We start from the raw sequence: 13,139 nt of genomic DNA, 5'->3' as shown, positions 1-13,139 counted from the left end.
AATAGTTGTCCATGGCCATTGCTCTCAGTGGAAGGGGTGTAGGATGGGCAGCATTTTGCCCCTGATGAGTAATTATCTGAGGACACACATAGAGGTCCTAATGTAAATAAGAAAGAAATCCTTGAATTAAGATTATTTGTTATTATAAACTGAGATTATACCTGGCATGAAGCCAGAGTAAATAGCACAAGTGCCTTATAACTCAGAAGTACTCTCTCTGGTGAGCGGTGCCGCTTTAGGCACAGGGATGCCACAGTCCGATTATTCTCCCGGCTGATTAAAAACAATCAGTTACCATATCCCACGGGACAGATATACTGGCTGTATTTTACCAGATTGTGTAACATGGTCTTGAGGCAAGAATGGATTGAATAAACTCTCTTCTCTCAACATTTCCTGTTCATGTGGGTTTCACACTGAAATAATTTCATTCTTTCTTTTTCCTGTGTCTTTTGTATTTTTGCCCAGTGTGACTTTCAAGTGTTTTGATTTGAGTAATACTTTGCCAGCCTATCTTATTATATTAAAGTTTCTGCTTTTTCTTTGTGAAATTAATATGTCAAAGGAATTTAACTTGTATTGTGAGGATGTGAGCATATATTTTGAGAATGGATATTAAGCTATCTGTCTTAATAGGTGATAGATACCACATGAAATATGACTGGAGTAACTAAGAGCTTGTTAGAAGCCAGGGAAAACTAGTGTAGAGGTTTTGTCGAGGTGATTTTTCACTGCTTTGTAAAAGCATCCTGTATGGACTAGAGATCCTGTTTCTGGCTGCAGTGTGATCTGGTCGGGAGTCAGCGATATATATTCTATTCAAAAAAGATGTTCATTAGTTCGATTGAAATTCTAAGTCCTTTGAGACCTCAGCCTCATGTTTGTCTACAGATAGCAGGGCTTGGCTATGCTGCTGGAAGATGGAGGAAAATTACTGTGCCTGTGTTGGGCAATTCATAGTTCAGGCAGAGCTGCCCCTGCCGTTAGAGCCAGAAGCGTTCCAGTAACCTGTGCTGCCCGTGATTTTCATACAAATGAGCTTAGGTTGTCTTTGTGGAGGGCCAGGGGCTCACTGATTGTTTTTTTACTGAGCAAGTGCACTGTACTGTTAAGAAAACGAACACTTAGAAGAAAAGCTGAAAGGTGGGCCCATGTTGAAAAGCTGCTTGCTGCCCGGAGGGGTGGCAGCCGCAGCAGGGGAGGAGCAGGCACACAGTCAGTGTCATTCACACGCTTCCCGACACACGACTGACCTAGTTTTCCCTACTGGGACAGGCGTAACCGGGCTGGTGTGAACCTTGGGCTAATGTAGGTTATTTGTGGGAAGCAGACCCTGCAGCGTTCCTGCTCAGGCTTACCGACACAGCTACAGCTGCAATTCTATGCTTGTTCCTTCTCTGAGCATCAAATCCATTATCCTGTTTTACCTTCTGTGCGTTTAGGTGTGGGTTTTTGTCTGTATAGTGTATTACAGACTTTTCCTAAAGAATTTTACGGGGCAAAAAGCAGCTACTGTTCCTGTGGCAGATTCTATAGACTTTGAAAGGACCCAGGTCTATCTAAATGTTCTTTGTCAGAGCAAGAATGGCCTGTTGCTAGCCCAGCCTTCACCAGGCTTCGGTTATTCATCAGTAATGGTCCATTTGAGGTATCTCACTCAAAACTCACACACATTGTTTTACTATTTTGTCTTCTCATGTGCTTCATTCCGTGTAATTTTAAACTACCTGACATTTTGTGACAACATTCTAAGTTTAATGGAGAAAGGGTGGTATTTCATTTGCAATAAGGAAACAAGCCAAAACTGAGAGTTTTGGGGAAACGTAAGTAAATTAAGCTCACTAACCTTGCTGAGTTGCAGTAAGACTTCGGCATTTCAGTTTAAAATCCCAGCCTAAAAATGCACTCCTGTGACATCTGAGAAAAAGCCAGTGGTAAGAATTTAATTGGGGAAATAACCAACATCTTCCTATAGTATGAAAGGAAACTTGCCCTTATGAAATAAATGTTAATTCAGACAGGGAACTGAAAAAAAAAATATAGGAGAAGACAAAGATTTATAATTACATTAGCAGTAAGGAAATATTTTTAGTGAATAAATATGTTTAGCTGCAGGTCTTAATGCTGCGAGTTAATCATGTTCCTTGTATTAGTGCTAAGAAAAGCATTTCTTCTGAATTTAACATAACATGCAACTATTATATACAGTCACTGTCTGCAATAATAACTACAGTTACCTAAGAAATGTTAGTACATTTTTCAGTGGAAAGGTACTAGTTCTGAGAATATTTACTTGCATCAAAAGTTTATGCTGTCAGCCAGAGGCAGCATCTCACTGCAAAAAAGGAAGTGAGTTTTTGCATTAACGCCAGTTTCTATTCTACGATACCTTTGACTGTTCTGAGATTTGCATTTTCTCTCATGCTTTTTGGAAAAAATACTGTGTATGGAACTGGAATATTTTAAAATCCACAGCAATTTTCACAGGAGAGGGGTACTATTTTTTGACTAATAGTGCAATGAAAATATGCGTGGCCCTTATTTATCTTACATGATCTGTAGGAGACTTCTCTTCAGGTACCTGTTATTTGAAAACCCGAAGAATAGTATTTAGTTTGCATTTATCTAGGTATTTTATATGATTTGTTCAGGTACTCAAATACTTGTCATAACATCGTAACTTATTTATAGAAATACTTACAAAATTATGGCTCAAATCAGACCTAAGATGTACAGAAATATTGTCAGAAAATCTGATAGAGTTTGTTGTAGGATGTTGGTATTCACATGTGAATTAATGGAAACATTTTACAATCTCGTTTATACACACACACACAAACTATGAAAATTGATTTCATAGTTAATTTGGGAAGCTGTTTGGTCTCTTTACGGCAGACATCTTAACATATTATGCTTTCATAACTTTTATTGTAATTCCTATATTACATACATTTGTTTTTCTTCTCTCCTCAGAAATTTTTCCAAGAGATTCCAGTCTAAAAGACAAATTCATAAAACATTTTACAGGTAAGGCGGCTGCTTGCTGTTAATTTACCTACATATGCATGTTCTCAGTATCCACAAGAGTTACACCATTAGCTTTTTTGAGGTTCTGCACCAAGTTTAACATTTGCAAAGCTAGATTTGCATTGTTTAGGATGGAAGTTTTTACAGAACTCTAATTATATTTAGGTTTGAGTCTTTGTTTGAATAATCTAGCCTAAAATAACTTTCAAAACATAGTAAGTTAAAACATTCATTAATTAAAACCTGTTGTTTCATTTTTAGCATCATACAACAAGCATCCTGCTTGTTGATTTGCGGCTACAGTACAAGTTTAATAGTTGTAGATACTGAATGTATACGTGTCTGTATGCTATGGATATTGCATTGTATATCTACGTGCAAACAATTTGCAGTATGGTGTTAAAAATGTAATATGTGGGAGCACCTATCTGCTATCTCTGGCAAGTAATATTTTAATGAGAGAACTCAGTACATTTTTAATTTTAAATCTATATTTATATACACATTTTCTGTAATTTTTGTCAGTCCTACCGTATTTATTTTCAAGTTCACTAATTTTAAAACTTTTCATTGGACTGCATATATCTTTCAGAAGGAGACCTATGTGTCCATGTAAGTTTTCACTATATTAGGAAAACCCATTTTGTCTTCTCTCTCATGATGTATATGTCTGAATGCTTCTTTTAAGAAGGCAAACAAATAGAACAGGGAAGGATTAAACAGTGTAAATGAATCAGAAAAATCATTTGCTATTTCAAATATGAAAGTTCAATATGTTTACGGTCAAGTATTTGCAATTGAAAACTGAGATGGATTTGTATAATGCACTTACCTTTGGTAGTCTTTTGTAACAACTGGAAGAATATTGTACCCTCTGCATATAAGCAAAAAGAGTTGTCAACAGCAAGATGCTTGTGCTGATTCTTTACTTTGCAGTTCCAAACATTCTGTGATTCAGAAAAGTGAAGATCTCAGAGCATGACAGTGAAAACCTGTTGGTGATTTTCAACATTATTGGGATTAGTGAAACTGAAAACTAGATAAATAGTTAGTAGTTGGAGCGTGAAAAAGAGAAGTGGAAGTAATTACGCATTTCTTCTTTGCTGGAAATTTCAGACAGTCCTTGGCAAGAAAGGAAAGAAGTCATTGTCCCTTTTGCATGGGTGAAGTGTCCTCAAACCTTTAGGATAAGCACAAATTTAAGGATCTTTCTGCCAAGTGCTAACTGCAGCCTAACAGCATCTGCAGGAAACGTGCCACACCTGGCTGGCCCTTCATTCTTACAGTAAACAAGAGGAATCATGAACCTTACCAGTTTCAGTCCATAGGAGAAAGAAGTGAAAAGAATTTGCAGATTCCAACTATGCTATCCTATGTAACACAGGAATTCTGAAAATTCCTCTCCTGGGGAGGACAGACAAGAAAGATTTGCTTGTATTAATACTTAATAAATTTCTTTTTCATTTTTAAGTTTGGAAACCGCTCAGTTACCATAAAAAGCTCAACATAAGAATCTGGGGAAGCTAAATAATGAATACAGAACAAGTTTCATTACTCAAAAACAACCATGAGCTTTACAGAAGGTATTTTTAGAATACTAAAACATAGAAAAGAAAAGAGCAAAAAATACTTGAAGGCCTGTTTCTGGAGCCGTTCATCAAATTAATACTATTTTTCTGCATGAGTAGTTGCCATCAAAGTTGCTGAAATTATTTGACTAACATTAGCTGGAACGAATAAGGAAACCAAGTTCATTGCAAAATTATTGACGTTTATTTCTTTGTTGGCTCAGAATTTCTGCCTACATCTTTTTTCTTTTTAAATTATGTTCTTAAGATCTTCAGTGAGAGGTTTTTCTGCCTGTTTTTTTCTTTTCCACAGCTTTATTAGGTCCTGTCATCCACAGGCGTTTTCTTAAAATGCAGCCTAACGTTGTTTTTCTTGATTCTGTTCAAATCATAACTTTTTCTATCAACCTTAGTTAAGTGAACTGTTCAGTTCACGTAAATCTTTACTAGTTCAAGAGTTAGAACATCCTAAACTAATGAAGTTGTGAAAAAGAGAAGAGAAGGGGAAAACAACATTATCTTTACAGTCCATTATCTTTACAGTTTCAGGGTTAAGGAAACTATTGTACACTTCTAGTATGCCAAGAATAGTAGACACATTTTAAAGCCAAATAAGAATCATATGTAACAGTCCTCGACAATAGGAAAAATCATAAATAATCTTGTGAGTCATAAAGCTATCTATCAATTCAGCTTGAAAAGCCAGCTGATGGAGGGCTCTGTAAGGCACAAATAAAATAACAGCCTATTTTTGATGGCGGGGAAGAGAGCTAGAAAACCATATATTATCTGAAGGAACATGAAATTTATTTAGTGACAAAAGCTGATGTTATCTCCATGTATCATGGATAATTTCACATTACATACTTTCTCTTGAGCCTAATTATTCACTCAGATAAAAAATGGCAACAATCTTCCAGTTCAAAGTTGCAAAGGCTGATTTGTCAGTTTGTTGAAAAGCTTATTTGTGGCTGAAAAAATCTCATGAAACCCACATATTACTTTAAAATATATCTAATGTTCAATTGTGTTCACTGCCAGAAAGAGGAGTCATCTCAAGCTTGTGGTAGTTTGGCTCAACTATCCAGAGGGAAATGGCATGGTATGTTTTACCAAGCTGATAAACCACCTGTCAAGTGGTGAAATAAATAATATTTGCCCGGAAATGCTTGCTGTCTTCCTCTGACAGGGAAGTTAGTCAACACAGTGTGCTTCATATAGATCCTTTGGTAGCATTGCTTGAAAGAAACTATTCTTATTCAGGGTTCCTATTTGTGCTGAATTTAGAGGATGCAAGTTAAATTTAGTCTTGCTCAGCTAGTGTCAATGTGTGTCAGTGTTTCCTGTCCAAATCACAGGAAACTCTTCCCCAGCTGTCAGTGGCAGTATTGCTAAGCGCGTTACACGATGCAAATTCTACATCTGTGCTCTGCTTTTCAACTCGGATGCCATCAGTAATTACCTTCCCTGCGCCATCAGCAATTATGTCAGGGCTTTTTGACAACTTGTTAACTTTGAGCCATGCTTTGGAGACCAGTAGCTATATATTCTTATCAAATATTAATGCAGGTAGATGTCACTGATATCCAGAGCACAGGCTGGAAGAACGGAGACACAGGATGCTACAACCTGGGCACACAGGGATTTGCCTCACTCAGATGTTGCAACATGTGCTGCCCTCTGCATATCTGCACGCTTTCTTGCTAGGAGTACTTTAACGGGAGATCAGTTCCTAGATGTTATTCAGCTGTCATTTTTTTTCCTCGACACCCACATTGTATATTAAGAACTTCATAAACCATCTATGTGCAAATTAGAAGCATTAGTATATGAATCTACTTCATCTTTCCAGGGCTTAGAAACTCATATTTGCTTAAAATGTTGCTTTTCTTTATCTTTAGAAATAATATCTGCATTCTATCCACATTATTCCTTCTAGATTAGAATTCTGACTATCAAGCAAATGAAATTCTGTTGTAGCTACACCATTCTATTTTTCAGCATATAAGAAATTTGACTGTTAAATTTGAATTACTGGAATTTCAAGGCTAAGACAATCCATCATTTCCAAGTGCCATTTTTCTGTTATTCAGATCATGAGCGTAACAGTGTAGCGATAGTATTTTTTCTTTTATTTCAGTAGCATTGTTAAACTTGTGTTGCATCATAATTGTTTAAGGTGTAGCAGAAGACTAAATGCAACTTTGTCAAAACACATGGAAATTAATTCTATGTGTTGATGCCATTCATTGAAGCTGCAAAGCAGTGACATTGAAAGCTTGTGGTTAACTCCTGCGTACTCTCCAACAGGGCCAGTCACATTTTCGTCAGAGTGTAGCAAGCACTTTCATCGACTGTATCACAACACAAGGGACTGCTCAACGCCAGCTTGTAAGTAGCAATTAATGTACTTTAAAATGCTAGCTGAGATACCTGTTTAAAAGAAACCTGCTTTTCCTACTACGTGTTTGTTGTGCTGGTCCTTGTGTAACCGTTGCTCTTTACTTTAGCACTATAGTACAGAATATACCCAAGGTCTTCTAATATAGAAAGATTTTCTATTCATGCACTTGCAACCAGCTGTGTATAATGGAGTTCTTTCAAAGTGAGACTAATACAAATGAAATGAAAAGTACACTCTGAAAAACAAGTCAGGCATGCCTATACAGAGGGCAGATATGAAGCCATATTCTTCTTCCTGCTCCCTTTAGCTCTACTCAGTAACTTGTGCAATAAGATAAAATCAGAACAATTCCCTGCCTTCTCTTAACCCTCAACAGTATGGTTGCATCTCGGTTTTGAGTGTATTTCAGTTTGCAATGATAATTTTCTAATATATACTCATTGTTAAAGATCAAAAAAAGTAAATTGTTTCATCATTTCTGTTATTGATACGTGCAGTTCTTATCAAACATCTGTGTATGAGATGCACAGAAGTTTTGCTTTAACACAGCTTGAATATAATTTTGTCAGAGAGATTGAAAAACAAAACTGTCTTAAGAATTCGTTAAATGGATAAAACAAACAAAAGCAAGCAAACAAAAAAAAACCAAACAAAAGCAAGCAAACAAAAAACCCAAACAAAATGGAATTCCCTTAAAAAGAAGTTACTTCATCATTCTCCAGTACAATGGAATATTCAAATAAAGTGAGTGGAAGATAAGCAATACCATTTAATTAGAAAAGGTGAATCTATTAGTGATGTGTAAGCACACACTATGGACCAGGGTGTTTTGGAGATTTTTCAGGATTTAACATGAAAAAAAAAAAGACACGTCTGTATCACTTAGGAAGATGGTAAGCACTTTTTGTGAGCAGCTGAGATGCTTTTTCACCAACGCTCAGCACCTTAGAGGATCTGACTTTTGAAAGGGGATGGAGCAGCTCTCGTCTCCATCCACCCTTCCACTGTTCAGAAGTTGGAATGTAGAAATCCATGGCTGATACTCAAAAGATATACGTATAGCTTTGTAAGTAGACATATGAGTAGGCAAGATAGATATCTAGTACATGCTGCGCAACAAAAATACAGTGCATGTTGCATATTGCATACCTTGAATACATGGATCCACAGTATATGGGTGTTATTTGGACTCCCCTGTCTTGCTTAAGTGCTTACTTTATTTATGAAGAAACACAGTCATAATATTTCTCTTCTAATTAAATAGCTTTTCTCTAAAGTTAAAAACAAGTTTATGGTTAGGACTGTATGAAGAACTGATTTTTAAGTTCAACTGTCAAGACAAAAAATAAAATAAATGAAAAAACCCAAGGAGGGGTTTTATTTTTTTCTTGTTTTTGTCAGCCAAACTCAAAGCAGACTGAGTTTCATTCAACCTGAAATGCTCTGTTGATCTGAAAAGGAGAGTTAAATCCTCAGAACGGTCTTCACCTTGTCCAGCACTCAGGGCTTAGGCTAGCTATCAAGCCAGGATCTTTTCCTACTTCTTTAGAGGGGTTTAATATTTTCTTTCAGGGACACCTTACACACTACAAGAAGTCTTAGGATGAGTTACTTCTTCTCCGACTGACACAGTTATATTCTGTACAAACATTCTGTGAAGCACTGAACCACGGTTAGCATTCAGTCTCTTGCTGTTTGGCACATTTTCTGTTGATTTGTATTAAAATATTTATCAAGCAAGAGAAGAAAATTGCACCTAAGTATTCCTTATTACCAAACAGATCTTTCCATTAGAAAGGGTGGCGGTGGCTCAGGGCCCACTTGAACCAAGGACACCAGAGAGAGAGATAGGAAGTAGGAAGCTAGTATCTCCTAATCTAGATGATTAGGAGATTTACTTGAACATGGAAAATATGGTTTCCTATCAATTTTAATACTAAGTGGAACACTAAAAAAGTTTGAAAGAGCCTGAACTCAAACTACCTCATAGTCTGCTGGTTAGAGTAGCCTCCTAGTTCATGAGTTCCTTCAGGTAAAGTTGGGAGTTGAACCTGGTCTTCTACATCTTAGGAGGAAACTATCCGGTAGAAAATGAATTGCTACCATCACATTTCCACTAGACCCCTGTCTAGGATAAGGTACAATCTAATTTTGCATCTTGCACACGTAGTTTCATGGATTTCCATCAGAGAATGATTTCACTGTGTAGAGTGTCTGAAATTCTAGTACAAATTCTATATTTAATTTTATGCAGTTTTTTGAGGGTATCTGGCAACTGAGATTCATTATTGCTGTGGGTAATTTTGTTTTATAGATTATAAAAGGTGTGCAAGGTTGCTAACAAGATTAGCAATGAGCCCTTTGTGTACACAGTCCTAGGATGTTTGCTATGTAAGTATCATTTTTTCCCACTCATTTTCTTATTTGTTGAATGGTCTAGTGATTTACTTCACACTTGTACCTTGTTAGCAGGCATGCATACAGAAATGTGGTATTAACAGAGTACATCAACATGCAGCTCTGGCATTGCTGTAAGGACCAAGTGGCTCCTCATGGAAATACGTAGAAGCACAGATACCTCTGATAAAGTATCCACTGTAATTTCCTACCAGTCACTTGTGGCACCATAGTCCATAATTATGGTCTGGGTCAAAATTTTCAAAATTTTGAAAAGGACCCTAGTTGTCAAAAGACAAAAATGCATGAAGTCTTCATCAACACATTTATTTCAGGCTTTTCAGTAGGAAAGCTGTGTTGTTAATCCATGGAAGAAGCAGAATGTCTCAGTCTCAGGTCTGCCAATGCAATCTTCATAGATAACCTGTCGCTTTATTCATCTTTGGGACCAATTCTCATTCCAAAATTGTCTTCTGAGAATTTCTCCAAGCTTAATACCACTTCATGGTGATGGAAGTAAACTGAACATAAAGATGTGACAAAGCACAAGTAACAGGCTCTGGAAGGAATCAGTCCTTGTTTATGAACAGGATGTTAAATGTGTTAATTAAACAGCATTGTCACTGATTCTTCAAGTGAGCTGTTTTCTCCAGTTGATTCAATATAATAAGATGGTTACAAGTTCCAACAGTAATTTGAAAAACTCCACTAGTTATTGACCAATAAAATGTGTAACATCAGTGAATTTACTTTATTTAAATTTCTTCAAAGATGATTTCCTTTCACCACTTCCTCCTGACAAATGCTGCAAGCTTAGAGTTTGAGGGAGTTGTGTATGTCACTTCTTCCTGCATCAAGACTTCAATTCATACTAATCAAGAATAAGAAAGGAAGAGTAGGATATGAGTCAGTGTTAGCTGATTTGATTTCCAAGTGGAGGTGGGATTCATTTTGGTGGCTGTGAGAAAATGCTTTGAAGAATATGGAATGTTTCAGTGCTGAGAAGAAACAACATTTCTTTCTCTTTTCCTTTCTTAACTATTTTCAGTCTGTTTAGCCTCTTGCCTTCCAGGTCTCGCAGATGTTTTTGAATATATCAGGGACACTGAACCAGAGACTGAGTAGGAGTCTCATTGCTTTGTCTGGATCTCCTTTTCATGACTAACGACAGGAGTCCTTTTCTGAATGCCCTGTTTTAATAATTTTTTTTGAGGTGTTCCGGTTTGTTTGTTAGTGTTCTCTTTCAAGTATCAGCTTTCTAAAACATCCCAGCACTGTCTCATTTTCTGCTTTTTCACCTATTTAGTCTGTGTTTTTTCCTCATCTGTAACCCTTTACGCTCTTGGTTCATGGCTCAGGGGTTCCAGAAAGATTTCTGGGTTTTCCAATTTTTTTTTTCCTTTTCTTTGAAAGGCATGAGTCAAAGATCTGCCTCCATATCCACAGTACAGAAGCATCTATCTCCTATTTCCATCTTTAAAATACAAAAGGATTAAAAGTTCCTATGATTTGTAAATCCAGGTGTTCTGATTTGCCTGCCAAAAATACACTCAAAGAGAAGAAAAGTGGGGATGGTAGGATTTAAATGGTAAGCAATGTTAGCAGCTCCTGTGCACTGTGTTCACTTAAAGTTGTATCTAAGCTGTCTTTCTCTTTACTTTGTTAGAGAAAACATTGCAGGAAAAAGTGGCTAGTTTCCACTAGAGATAAGACAGGCTCAGGTCTTCATGTTTGCTCATATCCAGTATCTTCTTGGGATGAAAACATTTTCATGAGAAGGATGAAGGGCAGCAGAAATCACTCTCTTTTCCCTCCAAATAGACTGGGCAGCATAGGAGTTATATATTTTCATCCTTCAATAACACTGCATTTCTAGCATGATTCTGTGGTTGCTTCTAGTCCATCTTTTGGCACAGAGGATCTATTTGCCTCACCACCCTCACACTAACTTAGGGAGGACAGAGTCATAGTTCCTGTTTACTGCAAAGGAATTTGCTTTTGCTTTAACATTTGAGAAAGTCTTGGAGATTCTTAGTTGCCTTGAAGAAAGAGGCTCTCCCACTCGAAGAACTGACGAAAATGCTATTTTTAAGCATTTCTCCTGCATGTACTAAAATAGGCTGCATTTTCCTCATAAAAAAAAGAACTGCATTGTTATTATGCGAACATTTTCCTCCCTCTCCTGTAAGTGCCCGGGTGCAAAAAGGAGACGCGGTCTTTTCCTGTCAGAAAAGAAGTTTTGCCTGGGAAAAACCAGTCTTCCCAGGGGAGCTGCCGGGGGGGGGGCGGTGGCGGCGGCGCTTTTCAGCACCATGGAGAGGGGCACAGCGGGGCTGGGGCTCAGCCCATTCCTGGCGGTTACTCGCCGTTACGGCTTTTAGCGTTTTGGGGTTGTTTTGCTGGGTTTTTTTTGTTTTGTTTTTCTAATTCAGGTCCTTGCAAATGAAAGTAAAACATTGGATGAAACCCAGAATCTAGAAAGGCACATGACTCTCTGCATGGGGAGCTTCCTTGTAAGGTGCAGCAGCATGGACTGCTATGTGTTAAAGTTCTTAGCATCAATGCGGAGGATTTGCGTTGCGTATTAGAGTGTTCACAGGAGGGCAAGATGCACTGGCATTCTGGAGTTAATCTTAAGATTTATGCAATCCAGAGGAAACTGTGATTTACAAACAGAATTATACTAAGCGGTCTGCTTCTGTGTTTTGAAACTGGTTATAAAACGGCATGTCCTTTTCTCTTGCAGATTTCTACTAAGGAAAGAATTCTGATTTGCCAAGAAAGTGCCTTGAAATCTTCCAAGACAGAGAAGACATCTTTTACCTTTTTTGATTTACAATGTTTTGTTACTAGATGCATTTTATTTTCATATATTTGTTGGACATTCCATATTTGTGTGAAACGTTATTTTATTTTAATTTGTAAATTTGTTGCCTATAGTTCAGACAAGCCAATTATTTAAATACATTGTATATAAAGAATACTAATGATATCTGATTAAATGTTATAACCATATGCAGGGAGTTGGTAAAATTTTGCTGTTTCTCTTGTTCCATTGTATTTACATCATTCTGCTCAGGCTCTTACTTTCATTATTTGCACTAACTTGAAATGCAGAAGTCTATGTAACTGAAATCTGAATAAGCTGTAAGTGGGAAAGTTTTACTTGCCATGGAAGATATTTTATATTATGAAGCTTTGTTAATATATATTATTGCGCATCAGAAAAAAATTGCTCAGAAATGCACCTTGCTTTCAGGAACATTTGTATGACTATTCTGGATTTTCATCAGTTACATTTGTACTGGCACTTATGGAAAGAGTTGCAAATAATGTAAATATAAAGACTGGAAGACTGCAATGCAGTTTTGGTGGAATAAAGAACATAAAAATAAACTATTTTCCAGGAGGGGTTGTTTAAATTTATTAAGAGGTTACTTATTTAATATATAAATTTAATTTAACTGGTGAACTTGAAATAATTTTCCACTGAGAACTTCAAACTTTTGGGTTTATTTTTTTACAGCATTTCATTTTCAAGTGGTAAATTTTATTCTGATATTTATTCTTCAATTGAATGAGGTGCAAACAAAAATGCATCATGCACCTACTGCATAACAACAGAAACCATCTGTGGGAAGAAGTGAGGGTAATGAAATAACCCAATAGAAGAGAAAATACTTTAAAGTATTGTAAAACCAAGGGGATAATGAATGAATTTGGCTGATTACACATCAAGCTTA

The 13,139-nt window shown here is 36.8% G+C and overlaps 1 protein-coding gene across 1 annotated transcript in view; it reads left to right on the top strand.

The window, feature by feature from the left end:
- ALKAL1 (ALK and LTK ligand 1) overlaps positions 1-12,772 on the top strand; it is a 37,335-nt gene extending 24,563 nt beyond the window's left edge. Inside the window, exons 2-5 of the mRNA XM_063324085.1 lie at positions 2,974-3,027; positions 6,906-6,986; positions 9,314-9,390; positions 12,143-12,772. Of these exons, the coding sequence (XP_063180155.1) occupies positions 2,974-3,027; positions 6,906-6,986; positions 9,314-9,378 (200 nt within the window). The 3' untranslated portion in view covers positions 9,379-9,390; positions 12,143-12,772. The remainder of the gene's footprint in view (positions 1-2,973; positions 3,028-6,905; positions 6,987-9,313; positions 9,391-12,142) is intronic.
- The last annotated feature ends 367 nt before the right edge of the window (positions 12,773-13,139 follow it).

This window comes from Chroicocephalus ridibundus, chromosome 2 (assembly GCF_963924245.1).
Source record: "Chroicocephalus ridibundus chromosome 2, bChrRid1.1, whole genome shotgun sequence".
NCBI classification, from domain to species: domain Eukaryota; kingdom Metazoa; phylum Chordata; class Aves; order Charadriiformes; family Laridae; genus Chroicocephalus; species Chroicocephalus ridibundus.
The sequence above is the reverse complement of the archived record's forward strand: the minus strand, read 5'-3'. Positions and strand labels throughout refer to the sequence as shown.